Source organism: Mesoplodon mirus (assembly GCF_964341445.2).
Source record: "Mesoplodon mirus genome assembly, chromosome: 17".
Classification (NCBI taxonomy): Eukaryota; Metazoa; Chordata; class Mammalia; order Artiodactyla; family Ziphiidae; genus Mesoplodon; species Mesoplodon mirus.
This window is the reverse complement of record NC_138993.1, coordinates 17,850,968-17,864,684: the sequence shown is the minus strand read 5'-3', so window position 1 is coordinate 17,864,684 and position 13,717 is coordinate 17,850,968. Positions and strand designations below refer to the sequence as shown.

General features: G+C 43.2%; 1 protein-coding gene across 3 annotated transcripts in view; it reads right to left on the bottom strand.

Moving 5' to 3' along the window:
• EBPL (EBP like) overlaps positions 1 to 13,717 on the bottom strand; it is a 42,673-nt gene that overhangs the window by 9,521 nt on the left and 19,435 nt on the right. The window contains exons 2-3 of one of the 3 annotated variants that reach the window (XR_014291747.1): positions 3,390 to 3,555; positions 34 to 112 (exon numbers count right to left, since the gene is read on the bottom strand). Coding sequence is in view for 1 of the 3 variants with exons in the window: in XM_082602334.1 (XP_082458460.1) it covers positions 43 to 112 (70 nt within the window). In the remaining 2 variants the exon portion in view is untranslated. Of the gene's footprint in view, positions 1 to 33; positions 113 to 3,389; positions 3,556 to 13,717 lie in introns of those variants that run through there. The other 2 variants (XR_014291748.1, XM_082602334.1) reach the window with 2 other exon arrangements.

The following is a 13,717-nucleotide window of genomic DNA, read 5'->3' as shown; positions in this document are numbered from 1 at the left end:
ATCCCGCAAACATGGCAAATGCAAACGTTTTAAATTACTTACACAATGAAGCGATCAAGGCATCAGAATCTGTGATGTTTCCTACCAAAGACAAGTAGACAAAAGGGCCTTCCTAGAGAGAAGAAAACAGAAACATGCTCTAATTTAGCATAACCACCACAGGATGGCACCACAGTGTGGCCAGCGTCCTCGGCCCTGCCCCACACCACACAGCCCGGTGTGCGTGCCTGGGTTCCTGGAGCCTGGCTCCCTGACCTTGGAAATGGATATGTCCAAAGGGAATGTTTATATAATAAATGTCAGTTTTCAATGATCGGCATTATAAAACCAGAGGTGTGCTCTGATGGGGAAAAAATAAGTTGAAGATTTTGCATGAGAAAAGAGCTTAAACGGCATATTAAATAAGCTAAACTCTGGATTAATCCAGGGATTTGACACCGTTGAGAAGTACCTCACAGTACTTCATTTTGTCTCACCTCAAAAAAATCCAAGATCTCTCTTAACAAAAGTGGCATTCAAATATCTATATCAGAGCTGAACTAGTTCTTTTTCCTGCACAAGGGCAAATTTAGGAAAATGAGAAATGCTCACAGGCTATATTTAAAATGTAAGGTAATGAAATAGCTGCAATTATACTTTGAACAAATTTTGTTCCTGGTCAATACAACCCTTCTCATTTCTTCTTACCAAAACAATCACTTATGTGACATCAAAATTGTGTCTCTGCCTGATCCCTAAGGTCACTTCTAGTACAACTTCCCAGAGGCACCACACTTAACCACTTCTGTCTGTAGTTCTGGCAACTATTTTCATAACACGTAATATATTACTATTTCTTTAGACATTATCAACTGACAGCCCGTCCTGAAAAATTACAGTCTAATTTACAGTTTCCCCTCCCCTTCCCTTCTTCCAATTTTTGATAGGAGGGGAGGAAAAACTTCCTTCTACCCTCTTAGGTTCTGTAGCTGGCCTAAGAATTAACCGACATAAACAGATTAAAAAGAAAAGCATACATATCTTATTTAATATTTTTACAGGTACATGGGAGTCTTTGAAGGGAAAATGAAGACCTGAATAAGCTGTTAGGCCCCAAAACTTATATGCCTTTTTACACAAAAGAACAATAAACTGCAGGGATGTGACAAGACAAAGGGGCTTGAGCTGAGGACAGTAAATTGTGGGAAAGTGACTAGGAGATACATGGGGAGAAAGTAATGGAAGACAAGGGTTATTTTGGTAGGTTTATTTGTACAGGACCATTTCAGCATTGACGCCCAGTCCCCAGTGATAAGAATGTTCTTTTCTTCCTGGTAAAGGGAGGGCAACTTTCTCATGGGAAGTTCAAAGACCTGATTTTAGGTAGAAAGAGGGAGGTCAGAGAGCCCTTCCTGCACCTACAGTTTCTCAATTGCCTTCAGTTCAAAATAATCAATATGCCAAAGTGGTATATTTTGGAGTAGCATGTTCTGAATCCCTTTAATAGCTATATGAATTCTCTTTAAAAAAAAAATATTTATTTATTTATTTAGGCTGTGCCGGGTCTTAGTTGCGGCATGCAGGGTCTTTAGTTGTGGCATGCGAACTCTTAGTTGTGGCATGTGGGATCTAGTTCCCTGACTAGGGACTGAACCCGGGCGCCCTGCATTGGGAGCTTGGAGTCTTACCCACTGGACCGCCAGGGAAGTCTCTATATGAATTCTCTTTAATTCTTCTATTAGTTACCCAAATGTGTAACTTATGTAGTAAACTTTGGGGAATTCCCTGGCGGTCCAGTGGTTAGGACTCCTCGCTTTCACTGCCGAGGATGTGGGTTCAGTCCCTGGTCATGGAACTAAGATCCTGCAAGGCGCATGGTGCGGCCAAAAAAAAAAAAAAGTAAAACTTAAAGCCTCAGCTTACCCATTCATCAATGTTGTGTAGTATTTGGACTTCTTACGATATCAGACAAGCATGAGAACACCCACCATCCTCTCTCCCTCTCTCCTCCCCATTTCCAACTCTCAACCTCTGTCCACTTTGCTTGTATGTTGTTGAAACTGACTGCATTTCCATTCAATCAATAGCATTTACAATATGGTGATTATGTAAATAGTGTTCACTGCAATGGGCCACAACTTCTTCCTCTACAAATCCAGTATTTTTGTCACTTAAGAAGAATGTGGCAAATGGAATATTTTTTCTTACACTCACACATTTCTCAAAATCAGGCTACATTTTATTTTATTCGTTTTATTCTACGTTTTAGTTTGCTTCATATCTGGGCCATGACTTTGTTATAAGATATTTTTGTTTATGCTACAGTTTGTAATTGCCTTTCTTTTTCTCTAATTGAGAGAAGAAACCTGACTTTCTCCCCATCTCATTAATACATCTTCCAGCTTCTTATCCTTTCCAATCTTTGCTGAACAGAGGCTTTGAAGCTGGTTTATCTTCTCTTTTCCTGACACTCTGTAAGTTACTTAATTGGTAAGTGTGGTTTATTTCAGAGCATATGTAAAAATTATATTCCTTAAAGGAGATTTTAAAAAATTACATGTGAGATAAACAATGTTTTTAAACAAGAAGTACTCCCCATCCACTCTGCAACTCCTTATTTTCACCAATTGATCTTTTTATTTTTAGCAGAGCCATAGGAAATCCACACCACTTCCCTGGCATGACCTGGGAACCTTCTAGGCAAAACACATCCACTGATTGGCCAGTAGGGGCCACAAGACTGAACTGAATTTGATCCTCTCTAGGCCTCAGGATATCTATCTGTGAGATGAAGGACTTCCCAAAATTAGATTGTTGATCTCATCCTAAAACTAGATGTGACTTCCACTAGCAACCTCTTCAACTGGAGCCAAACATGGACACAGACATCCAGTCTAGAATCTTTCCTCAGAAGCAATTCCCTGGGTAAGAGCAAGATGGAAACCTGGAATCTATAACATGCAGGAACCCAGGAGTGTATACCAAATTTGTTCCCTTTTACATCTACCTGTTGGAGTTCTACTCCTTTTTCAAATCCCAGCTCAAACCCTCCTTTTTCCAAGAAACCTTCCCAAACTTCCTGGTAAAAATTAATTTCTCACTCTCCCTTGATACTAAATTTGTGTTTCTGTAATCAACTGTCTGCTGGTGGTGGATCTCCAGTCCCCATTAGATCATACATCTTGGGGGCCTGGGATGTTGTCTTCTCTGTCTTAGAACCCTCAAGAACCCAGGGTGATATTTTGTGTTCAGTGTCTGCTAACCTTGATTTAATGACAAGTCCACGTAATGAATTACTTAGAAAGAAAGGTGCCCTGTGGGGCTTTTAGAAGGCACTATATATTTCTTACTATATTACTACTCTAAGTGTAAAGGCAGTATAGCATATAAAGTATAATGAACATATCTACCCTCCAAATGCTGATCAGATGTTACCTCCTCCAGGAAACAAGCCTTCACTAATTCTTGATAGGAGGTAGATGTCTTTCCTGAACAGAATCCTGCATATTTGTCTCCTCCTCAAAACCATCAGTTCTTTCGGGTAAGTCTTTGCCTTTGTTTCTGTATTCCAGATGCCTGATAGATGGGACATGATAATAAATGCTTACTAAAAGAATAAGAAATAAAAAGAAGGGTGGAGGGAATGAGTTAAAAGAAAAAACAAAACACAAACCCAATTAAATTAGAAAATGGGCAAAAGAAATGAAGAGACATTTCACCAAAGTGAATATACAGGTAGCAAATAAACATATGAAAAGATGTTCAACATTGTTAGCCACCAGGGAAATGCCAATTAAAACCACAACGAGAGGACTTCCCTGGTGGCGCATTGGTTGAGAATCCGCCTGCCAATGCAGGGGATATAGGTTCGAGCCCTGGTCCGGGAAGATCCCACATGCTGCGGAGCAACTAAGCCTGTGCGCCACAAGTACTGAGCCTGCGCTCTAGAGCCCGTGAGCCACATCTACAGAGTCTGCATGCCACAACTACTGAAGCCCACACGCCTAGAGCCCGTGTTCAGCGACAAGAGAAGCAACTACAACGAAGAGTAGCCCCTGCTTCCCGCAACTAGAAAAAGCCTGCGCACAGCAACAAAGACCCAAAACAGCCAAAAATAAATAAATAAACCACAATGAGATATTATTATCTATCTGTCAGAATGTCTAAAATAAAAAATAGCGGCAGTACCAAATGCTGATGAGGATGTGGAGAAAATGGATCACTCATACATTTCTGGTAGGATGAAAATGGAACAGCCTCCCTGGAAAACCTGAGTTTGGCAGGTTCTTAAAACTAACATGCAATTACCATATGATCTAGTAATTGCATTTATCCCAGAAAAATAAAAACTTATGTTCACACAAAAACATGTACATAAACGTTGACAGCAGCTTTTTTGGTAATAGCTAAAAACCAAATGTACTTCACAAGGTATATGGTTAAATAGACCATGGTACATTTATACCTTGGACTACTCCCCAGCAATAAGAAAGAACCAGCTACTGACACACTCAATACCTTGGATGGATCTCCAGGGAATCATGCTGAGTGAAAAAGTCAACCCCGAAAGGTTACGTACTCTATAATTCCACTTATATAACACTTTTTGAAATGATAAAATTTTAGAAACGGAGGACATATTAGTGGTTTTCAGGTTAGGGGGTGGAGGGAGGGGAAGTGCAGGTAGTTACAAAAGAAAAACACTAGGGATCTTCATGGTGTTAAAACTGTTCGGTATCTGACTGCTGTGGTTGAATACACGAGCCTACCTGGTCAGTACAATGGCGTAGAACTTAACACACACACACACATGCACACACACACACACACACATAAGTGCAAGCAAAACTAAGGAAATCTGATTAAGGTCAGTGGATTGTCAATGTCAGTGTCCTGGTTGTGATATTATACTATAGTTTTGAAAAACATTACCATTGTAGGAAACTGGACAAAGTGCACAAGGGATCTCTGTTATTTTTTAACAACTGTACGTCAATCTCTAAATTGACCGTAAAGTCAATTATTTCTAAAAAAATTTATTAAAAAAAACCAGACAGGTAGAAAGAGAGACATGGAAGAAAGAGTAACATTACTAATTAATAACATTAAAGAAAATTGTCAGGACTTTTTTTTTTAGAGTAAGCTGGGCCCTGGCCTCAGACAGCTTGTTACCTAGTTGTGCTACACTGACATTCTGCTCAATAACGACTGGAGGGAGATGAGGGAGCAGTGGCTGGGACAGTAAGGGAAGACTTCCAGGAGGAGGCGGGCCTCTAGGCCTGCGTACAAGCTGCTCTTCCACCTAGAGTACACGTGCCTGGCTTTCCTCCCACCAAAAAGTATGTAAATATTATGGATTTTAAAAATCACGGTAAAATATACATAGCATAAAATTTACCATTTTAACCCATTTTAAGTATTCAATTCAGAGATATTAAGTACATTCACACTGTTGTGCAGCCATCACCACTGTCCATCTCCAGAACTTTTTCATCTCCCCAAACTGAAACTCTGTCCCCATTAAACGATAACTTCCCACTCCGTCTTCCCCCCAGCCGCCGGTGGCCACCACCTTATCTCTGCCTCTAGGACTCTGACTACTCTAAGTACCTCATTTGTCTTTTGTGTCTGACATTTCACTTAGGATAATATCCTCGAGGTACATCCATGTTGTAGTATGTGTCACAATTTCATGTCTGTTTCAGACTGAATAATATTCTATTGTATGTATACACCACACTTTGTTTATCTATTCATCTGCTGACGAACATCTAGGTAGGTTGTTTCTACCTTTCGGCTACCATGAATAAGCTGCTATGAATACTGGTGTGCAAGTATCCGTTCCCTAGTTTTAGTTCCTTTGGGTATTTAGGTAGGAGTGGAATTGCTGTATCATATGGTGATTCTATGTTTTACTTTTTTTTTTTTGATTTGACCTTTAAAAAAATTTTTTTTTAATTTTTTATGTACTTTATTTATTTTTTGGCCACGCGGCATTTGGGATCTTAGTTCCCCGACCAGGGATCGAACCCGTGCCCCCTGCATCGGAAGCATGGAGTCTTAACCGCTGGACTGCCAGGGAAGTTCCTGTTTTACTTTTTGAGGAACCCTCATGCTAGCTCCCACAGTGGCTGCACCATTTTGCATTCCCAACAGCAGTACACCAGAGTTCCAAATTTCTCCACATCCCTGCCAACACTCGTTATTTTCCTTTGCTGTTGCTGTTTTTTATAATGGACATCCTAATGGGTGTAAAGTGGTATCTCATTGTGGTTTTGATTTGCATTTCCCTAATGACTACTGATCTTATGGCTTATTGGCCATTTGTATTATCTTCTTTGGAGAAATGTCTGTTCAAATCTTTTGCCCATTTTTAACTGTTTATTTGTTGTTAAGAATATAAATGTTTTTCAGTGGAGAGATCACCACTTGGTACTTGAACTTGATGGGCTAGGCTGCCCCATGGGCATGATTAACCAATTATTCTGCTAAAGTCAAAGCATTTGGCACAGCAGAGTGGGGGTCACTATCAAAGGGCAAGATCTGCCAGGCCATCATGGGGAGCAAGGGGTCTGCAGCGAATCTTGAGTGCCTTTACTCTCTTGTCACCTGATAAACTCCTCTGCAGTCTTTATTTATTTATTTTTAATTTATTAATTTATTTTTGGCTGCACTGGGTCTTTGTTGCTGTGCGCGGGCTTTTCTCTAGTTGCGGCCAGCAGGGGCTACTCTTCGCTGCAGTGCGCGGGCTTCTCATTGTGGTGGCTTCTCTTGTTGCGGAGCAAGGGCTCTAGGTGCGTGGGCTTCAGTAGTTGTGGCACGTGGGCTCAGTAGTTGTGGCTCATGGGCTCTAGAGTGCAGGCTCAGTAGTTGTGGCTCACGGGCTTAGTTGCTCTGTGGCATGTAGAATCTTCCCAGACCAGGGCTTGAAGCCGTGTCACCTGCACTGGCAGGCGGATTCTTAACCACTGCACCATCAGGGAAGCCCACCTCTGCAGTCTTTAAAACCCCAGTGACTTCTCTCCACTATGCTACCTCTTTACCCGGACACAATCCTACCACTCACTTACCAGACTGCACAATAATGGTTTATTTTTCTGTCCGTTTCTCCTTCTAGCAAAGCTCAATTGCAGGACCAGGTGTTGATTAATGAAATTTACCTGGAATACATGGATGGTGAGCTTTAACAGACAATTCTAAGCTGAATGTGCAAACTTTGTACAGCTATCCTCGAATCACGTAGAATTGGCCGGGTCTCCTAATTTCTCTGTCTGCAGTTTTTTCTTAGCTATAACAGAGATGAAATGGGTCCAGACACATGGTTTTCAAAGGTCTTTGGGTAAAACATTCGCTATATGGAGAAAATGCTCTTGTGTGAAAGGAGAAATAGGATGGCCACAGACTTGGGGCAGGTCCGGTGGGTCAGTGTAGACCTGGATGGTGCAATGGGTCTTCACAAGAACCCTGCCCTTGTGCTTTATGTAAAAAGGGCGCCGAACAGATGCACACACAGTTGGCTTTCCTTCATAACATAGGCCATGTACCGTTAGCATTAGCAACTACTTGATTCTTCCCCCAAAACAACTCTAAGGGCTCCTAACCCTTCCCTACACCATCAAGTCCTGGTATGTTGCACCACAGGAAGGACATTCAATTTAAAGCCAGGAAAAGAACAAAGTGAAAAGGGGTAAGGTGTCAATATCAGGGTTCCAGGGAACTGATGTTCCATCTCTGGAAGGTTCTGTGATTCTAGGCTTGGTCTGATCTTATCCTGTAAGGAACTCACCATGAGAAACGTAAATTGACAAACACAAGCCCACCACTATCTGCTGCTGAATCTCCACCAGTAGTAGACTCAATGCGAAACTGAGCAAATCAGGGGCACAAGGCAGCGGTCCAGCTTCAGAATGAGACCAGCTCTTATGAGCCTAAAGATTCTTTGGGGGCTTCTGAAACAGATCTCTTCTAACCAAACAGGCCTGAGATGGAAGTCACTGGAAACATTAGTTGCTATTTGCCAAGGGCCAAAATTATCTGTAGAATTCTAGAGAATGGAAACAGACTTAGTTCCTCCCATGAATTCATATTTTATATCAAATGAGCCATAAAGCACTTTTTCTTCCCCCCTTAAAATTATTTCTAGGCTCTGGAACACGAAGTTTATATTAACTTGCAGAATAAACTTGGAAGATTATCAGCTCCAAAAGTCTTTAATCATAGTGTATGGTGAAAAACTAGCCAACCGGAACTAAAATTCATGTTTGAGCTCAACCGCTACCTGGAGATTTTGAGGATCAGATGAAAGGAGCTTGGTAAGCAGCAAAGGCCGTCGGTAGGGTGTTGCTGTAACTGGGACGCAGGGCTTGAACCGGTGTACGGGTGAGAACCCTGTGCTGCGCGCTGGAGAGCTCGGTGAGCTTGAGCAAACACAAGGACAGTAGGTTTTATTTCTTACAGTCCCTGCTACCTCGACCTCGCTGAGCTTCAATTCCCTAATCAACATAAAGGAACAGAGTAAAGCTCTCAACAGATGTCTGATGTATGAATGAAAGAGGAACGAGCAGAGTTAGACTAGATCCCCATCTTCACCTTTTCAGAGTGCCTCTTCCTGACTGGAAGCCCTGAGTGCAGCACATGCTCCACTGACCTCACTGGTGAGGTCGATGAGCAGCGGCCCGTGTGGGTGCCCGTCAGGAGAGGGTCAGGTGTGGAGGGAGGGGCCCCATGGAGGACTGTGGGGTCAGAGCCTGTTTAAGCCCCAGCCTCTCCAGTGGGAACGGGCTGTGCGTCCTACACCTGCCAGTGCTCGTCAGCCCCGGGAAGAGCAAGCTCGTGGCGACCTCCAGGGTAGACCCCCTGAATGACTGGCTGGGCGTGAGGATGCCTTCAAGAATTCCTGTGCTTTTATTGTAGTAATTCCTACCATGGTCTGAGAGGCAGACACCTGTCCCCTAAGAAGCACAACGTGACTTTTCAGAGATAGGCTTACTCAGGACGTAGGAGCAAAATGACAGGAGGTCTGGATTCCCTTGAAAGTACTTGAGCAATAACAAAAGAAAAAGGGGGAGGGAGGGAGAAGAAGAAAAAGCAAGTGCAGCAAAATTTGAAAACGCCAAACCTATTCATTATACTATTCTCTCTACATTTGTGAATGTTTGAAATTTTTCACAGTAAAACTGAATTTTAAAAAGATATATAGGGGCTTCCCTGGTGGCGCAGTGGCTGAGAGTCCGCCTGCCGATGCAGGGGACACGGGTTCGTGCCCCAGTCAGGGAAGGTCCCACATGCCGCGGAGCGGCTGGGCCCGTGAGCCATGGCCGCTGAGCCTGCGCATTCGGAGCCTGTGCTCCGCTACGTGAGAGGCCCGCGTACCGCAAAAAAAAAAAAAAAAAAAAAAAAGATATATAGCACCTTGTCAGAAAAGAACTGTTGCCCCTCGCGTTTCTGGACTCCTGACTCAGGACCCCGTGGTCCCAGAGACCCTCGGCCTTTACGCTTCTAACACACAAGTGGGGCCCCCAGACCACAGTCAGGAGTACCTGGGACTCCACAGCCTGAGCCTCAGCTCTCCCAGGATCCCCTCTAGACCCCACGCAGCCTGGGTGTTGGGTCTGGATCAGCCGGGGCTAGCACAGCCGAGGTGAAACCAGATGAGGGGCGCAGCACACTGCATGCAGAGCGCGCACAGTACAGAAGTAAGCCGTTCGCTGTCCTTTTCCCCTTCGGATGCTCTTTAATATCAAACAAACCTGTGTTTCAACAGTCACTGCTATGAGTCTCCAGATTACTCCAGCCTCAGTAACCACAGGGCAAACCTGCTCACCTTCTGCCAGCCCCACAGTGTCCTACACACACACAGACACACGTACACGGACACACGGACACTTGCACAAAAGGGATAAAAAGTTAGGAGAGCCGACGGTCATGACCAAAGAAAGAAAGGGAAAAAAGCTCTCATTATTCACACTCCGTTTTCAAATTACCTATGCCCTTCTGGTGAACGACCAGCCATCACAATGCCAGCCCTGGTGTCCGGCTCTGGGTGACATGCTGAGAGAATTCTCTCTTGTTGTCCAGTTAAGTCTGCAGAGAAGCTGCACAGAGTGGGCCTTTACAAATCACGCTGATAAGGGCTCTTTTCCTGTCACAGCTCACCTGTCCTACCCAATGTCGGTGCTCCCAACACCCACGGCATGCTAACTTTCCATCAGATTTTTCTTTACTCTTCTGACATCCCTTCTGGTGGTGTACATTTACTATTTTAACTAGTAAAAAATATTAAAGGGATACATGCTGAAAGTTAAAAAAAATTTACGAAAGGCTATAAAGTGAAAGGTCAAAGTCTCTCTCCTGACCCCCAATCTCATCCTCCTGAGATACCACTGTTGAGCTCCACAGTAGCCTTCAAGAAATTTTTCATGTATATGTTATTATGTAGCTACAAATACTTTCTCCCTGCCATTAGTTTTTCTACTGTTAACCTAGAGGGTGTTAAGGAAAATTCCACAATGTTTATTGACTTAAAAATTTTTTAAGTTCTGTGTATCAGGAATTTTGGTTTAAAAAACATAGGAAAGTTCATACTAGATGTTCTAAAATGTGACCAAACTACACCTATTTAATTAAGTTGCCAACAAAATCAGCTTAAAAGCTAAAATGTATCATGGCAAATAAATTAAGTAACAGAGGTCAGTCTAATTTTTCACTTAAGGTATTCCAGACATGTAATTCTAACAACGGATTTTATAGACTTTAAGACAGCTACAAGTCAAAGGTCAGATTTTAAAAAAAAAAAGTGCTTGAGCTGGGAAAGCTTCTACTATCTATAATTCAATGACCATTTTGTAGAGAATGCTCAGTTTACTCATTTCACCCTTAAAGAAAAATTTAGCAGCAAAAAGGCTTTATAGAAACAAAAGAGAACATACATTTTCTGTTTTGTAATTTGTGTTTATATTTGTAAAGGCTGAATTTATACTTAAATATATTTGCAAGTTTTTTTTAAGTGCGTTTGGATGAAGAACCAGAAAAACAGTACAACATGCATTAAGAGTAGGAGAAAAAAGTGGAATAAGAATAGAATCAGTACATAAATCCTGTCAAAATTTATTAGCATTTTCTGATCTGACTCACAAAATCTCAGTCTAATCAGACTTGATTTTTCCATATCATGGCAACAGCATACATCATTGTTTCTGGAAGGATCAGCTGCTTCAGCCTCCTACAGTACCTCAATGACAAGGCTTTAGTGACTTCATAAATATATGCCGCCCAGCTGTCATCCACTTAATGAGATGACGACTTCCATTTGACGGAACCTGTCCTAGCAGATGGGCTGTCGCCTGACATTAACAATGGACCATGCTGGCCCTTTTGTGTACTTCAGGAATCATACAGCCACACAAGTCCTATTGTTCCTACAACATAGCAGCTTAGTGTTTGATTTAGGACTTAAAGAATATTTCTCCCGTTTTAAGAATATACGCTTCTCTGCTGAGGCAGTTGTTACTTCTTAAGAGATTTGAAACCTTCCAAGGCTCATCTTAATTGGACATGTGTATTACCACATTATTACATAGGGATGGGATAAAAATTAAAAGTTAATCCAACTAAAGGGTATGGCGAGGAGGGGTCACAAAAGGGACAGAAGAAGAATTAACATTTACTGAACTCTGCTAAATGCCAGGCACTGTGCCAGTGCCCTACATCCTTGCTATTCAAATGTGGTCCACAAACCACAGCACGAGCACCTCCTGGGAGCCTGTGACAAATGCAGAATCCCAGACCCTATCCCAGACCTATGGAGTCAGAATCTACATTATAAAAAGATCCCCAGGTGATTACTATGCACAGTCAAGTTTGAGAAGCACGGCCCTAAATTACAAAGCTTTATTTAATCCTATAACAACCATTTGAAGAAAATATTATTTCCATACTTTATAGACATGGCCCCCAAATTCATGTTGAAATCTTTCCCCCGAAAGATGATGGTATTAGGAGGTGCTTAAGCCTTGAGGGTGGAACCATCATGAATGGGATCAATGCCTTATAAAAGAGGCTCCTGAGAGACCCCTAGTCCCATCCACCCAGGTGCCAGCTATGAACCAGGAAGCAGGTTCTCACCTGACCATGCTGGTGTCCTGATCTCGGACTTCCAGCCTCCAGAACTGTGAGAAATAAATTTCTGTTGTTTATAAGCCACCCAGTCTGTGGTATTTTGTTATAGCAGCCTGAAGGATTAACACAATAAAGAAATCAAGACAGAAAAAAGTCCTTTCTTACTTTTTTTTTTTTTTTTGCGTTACGCGGGCCTCTCACTGTTGTGGTCTCTCCCATTGCAGAGCACAGGCTCCGGACGCGCAGGCTCAGCGGCCACGGCTCATGGGCCCAGCTGCTCCGTGGCATGTGGGATCCTCCCGGACCGGGGCACGAACCCGTGTCCCCTGCATCAGCAGGCAGACTCTCAACCACTGCACCAGCAGGGAAGCCCTCCTTTTTTTTTCTTTTGTAAACATACATTTTGCTTTTCATTTCTCTTTGCTGCCAAAAGGGTTTAATGCAAAATACGAGTCTTAGCAAACTATGAAATAATTAGTTGTACATTTTTACTGTGCAATAAAGGGGGAAACCGCTGTAGTGAGAATCTTGACTTTTCTGTACGTGCTCTGCAAAGACTCCTCAGCCTGTACTTCTCACACACATTTAATGCACATATATTCCATAATGCACATATAGTCCTTCCTTCCCCTCCGCATGACAGAAAGGGTTTTCAGCAGGGAAAGGGGCACTGCCCAAGGTTTCACAGGTGGGAAATGGCTGGGCCAGCTGCACCAGCACATCGTTGGACCCCAAAGCCCATACTCTTCCCACCTGCCCACTCTGCCCCAGGCTTCTTGAATAACAGTCAGACCTCCTCTGTAAAAGCCCTGCGTAACCAGCACCGCCCTTGAAAGGCAGCCTGTGGCGTGTGTGAGGGTGAGTGACAGGACAGAGAAGCACCAGGAAACCATGTCGTGAGAAACAGTGGAGCTGTTTCATAGACACGAGATTCAACTTCCCTTTAGGTTACACAAGAGGGCACAAGTAGGACCCTGGAAGTAGAAGTCATGAGGCTAATTTTAGCTCAACATAAGGAAACATTTTCTTGTAACTAGAGCTATTCTATTTTGGAAAGACGGCACTGACAAAGTTTTCAAGCAAAGGGTGGATGACCCAACATCTGTCTGGACTATCAGTAAAATTCCTATACAAGGGGGAGGCTGGCCTATTTGGCTCCTAAAGGCCCTTGCTTGACTATGGCGGCTTTCTCATTTTCCACACACAGTACTGGGCATTCCTTTATTTTATTTTATTTTATTTTATTTTTTGGTACACGGGCCTCTCACTGTTGTGGCCTCTCCCGTTGCGGAGCACAGGCTCTGGACGCGCAGGCTCAGCGGCCATGGCTCACGGGCCCAGCCGCTCTGCGGCATGTGGGATCTTCCCGGACCGGAGCACGAACCTGTGTCCCCTGCATCGGCAGGTGGACTCTCAACCACTGCGCCACCAGGGAAGCCCCTGGGCATTCCTTTATTTTATTTTCTTAATATCTTTTGGCCACAGGACATGTGGGATCTTAGTTCCTTGATTGGGGATTGAACCCGCATCCCCTGCATTGCAAGTGCAGAGTCTTAACCACTGGATCACCAGGAAGTCCCTGGGTGCTCCTTTAGATGTGTGGGTCACGATGCACGCAGTG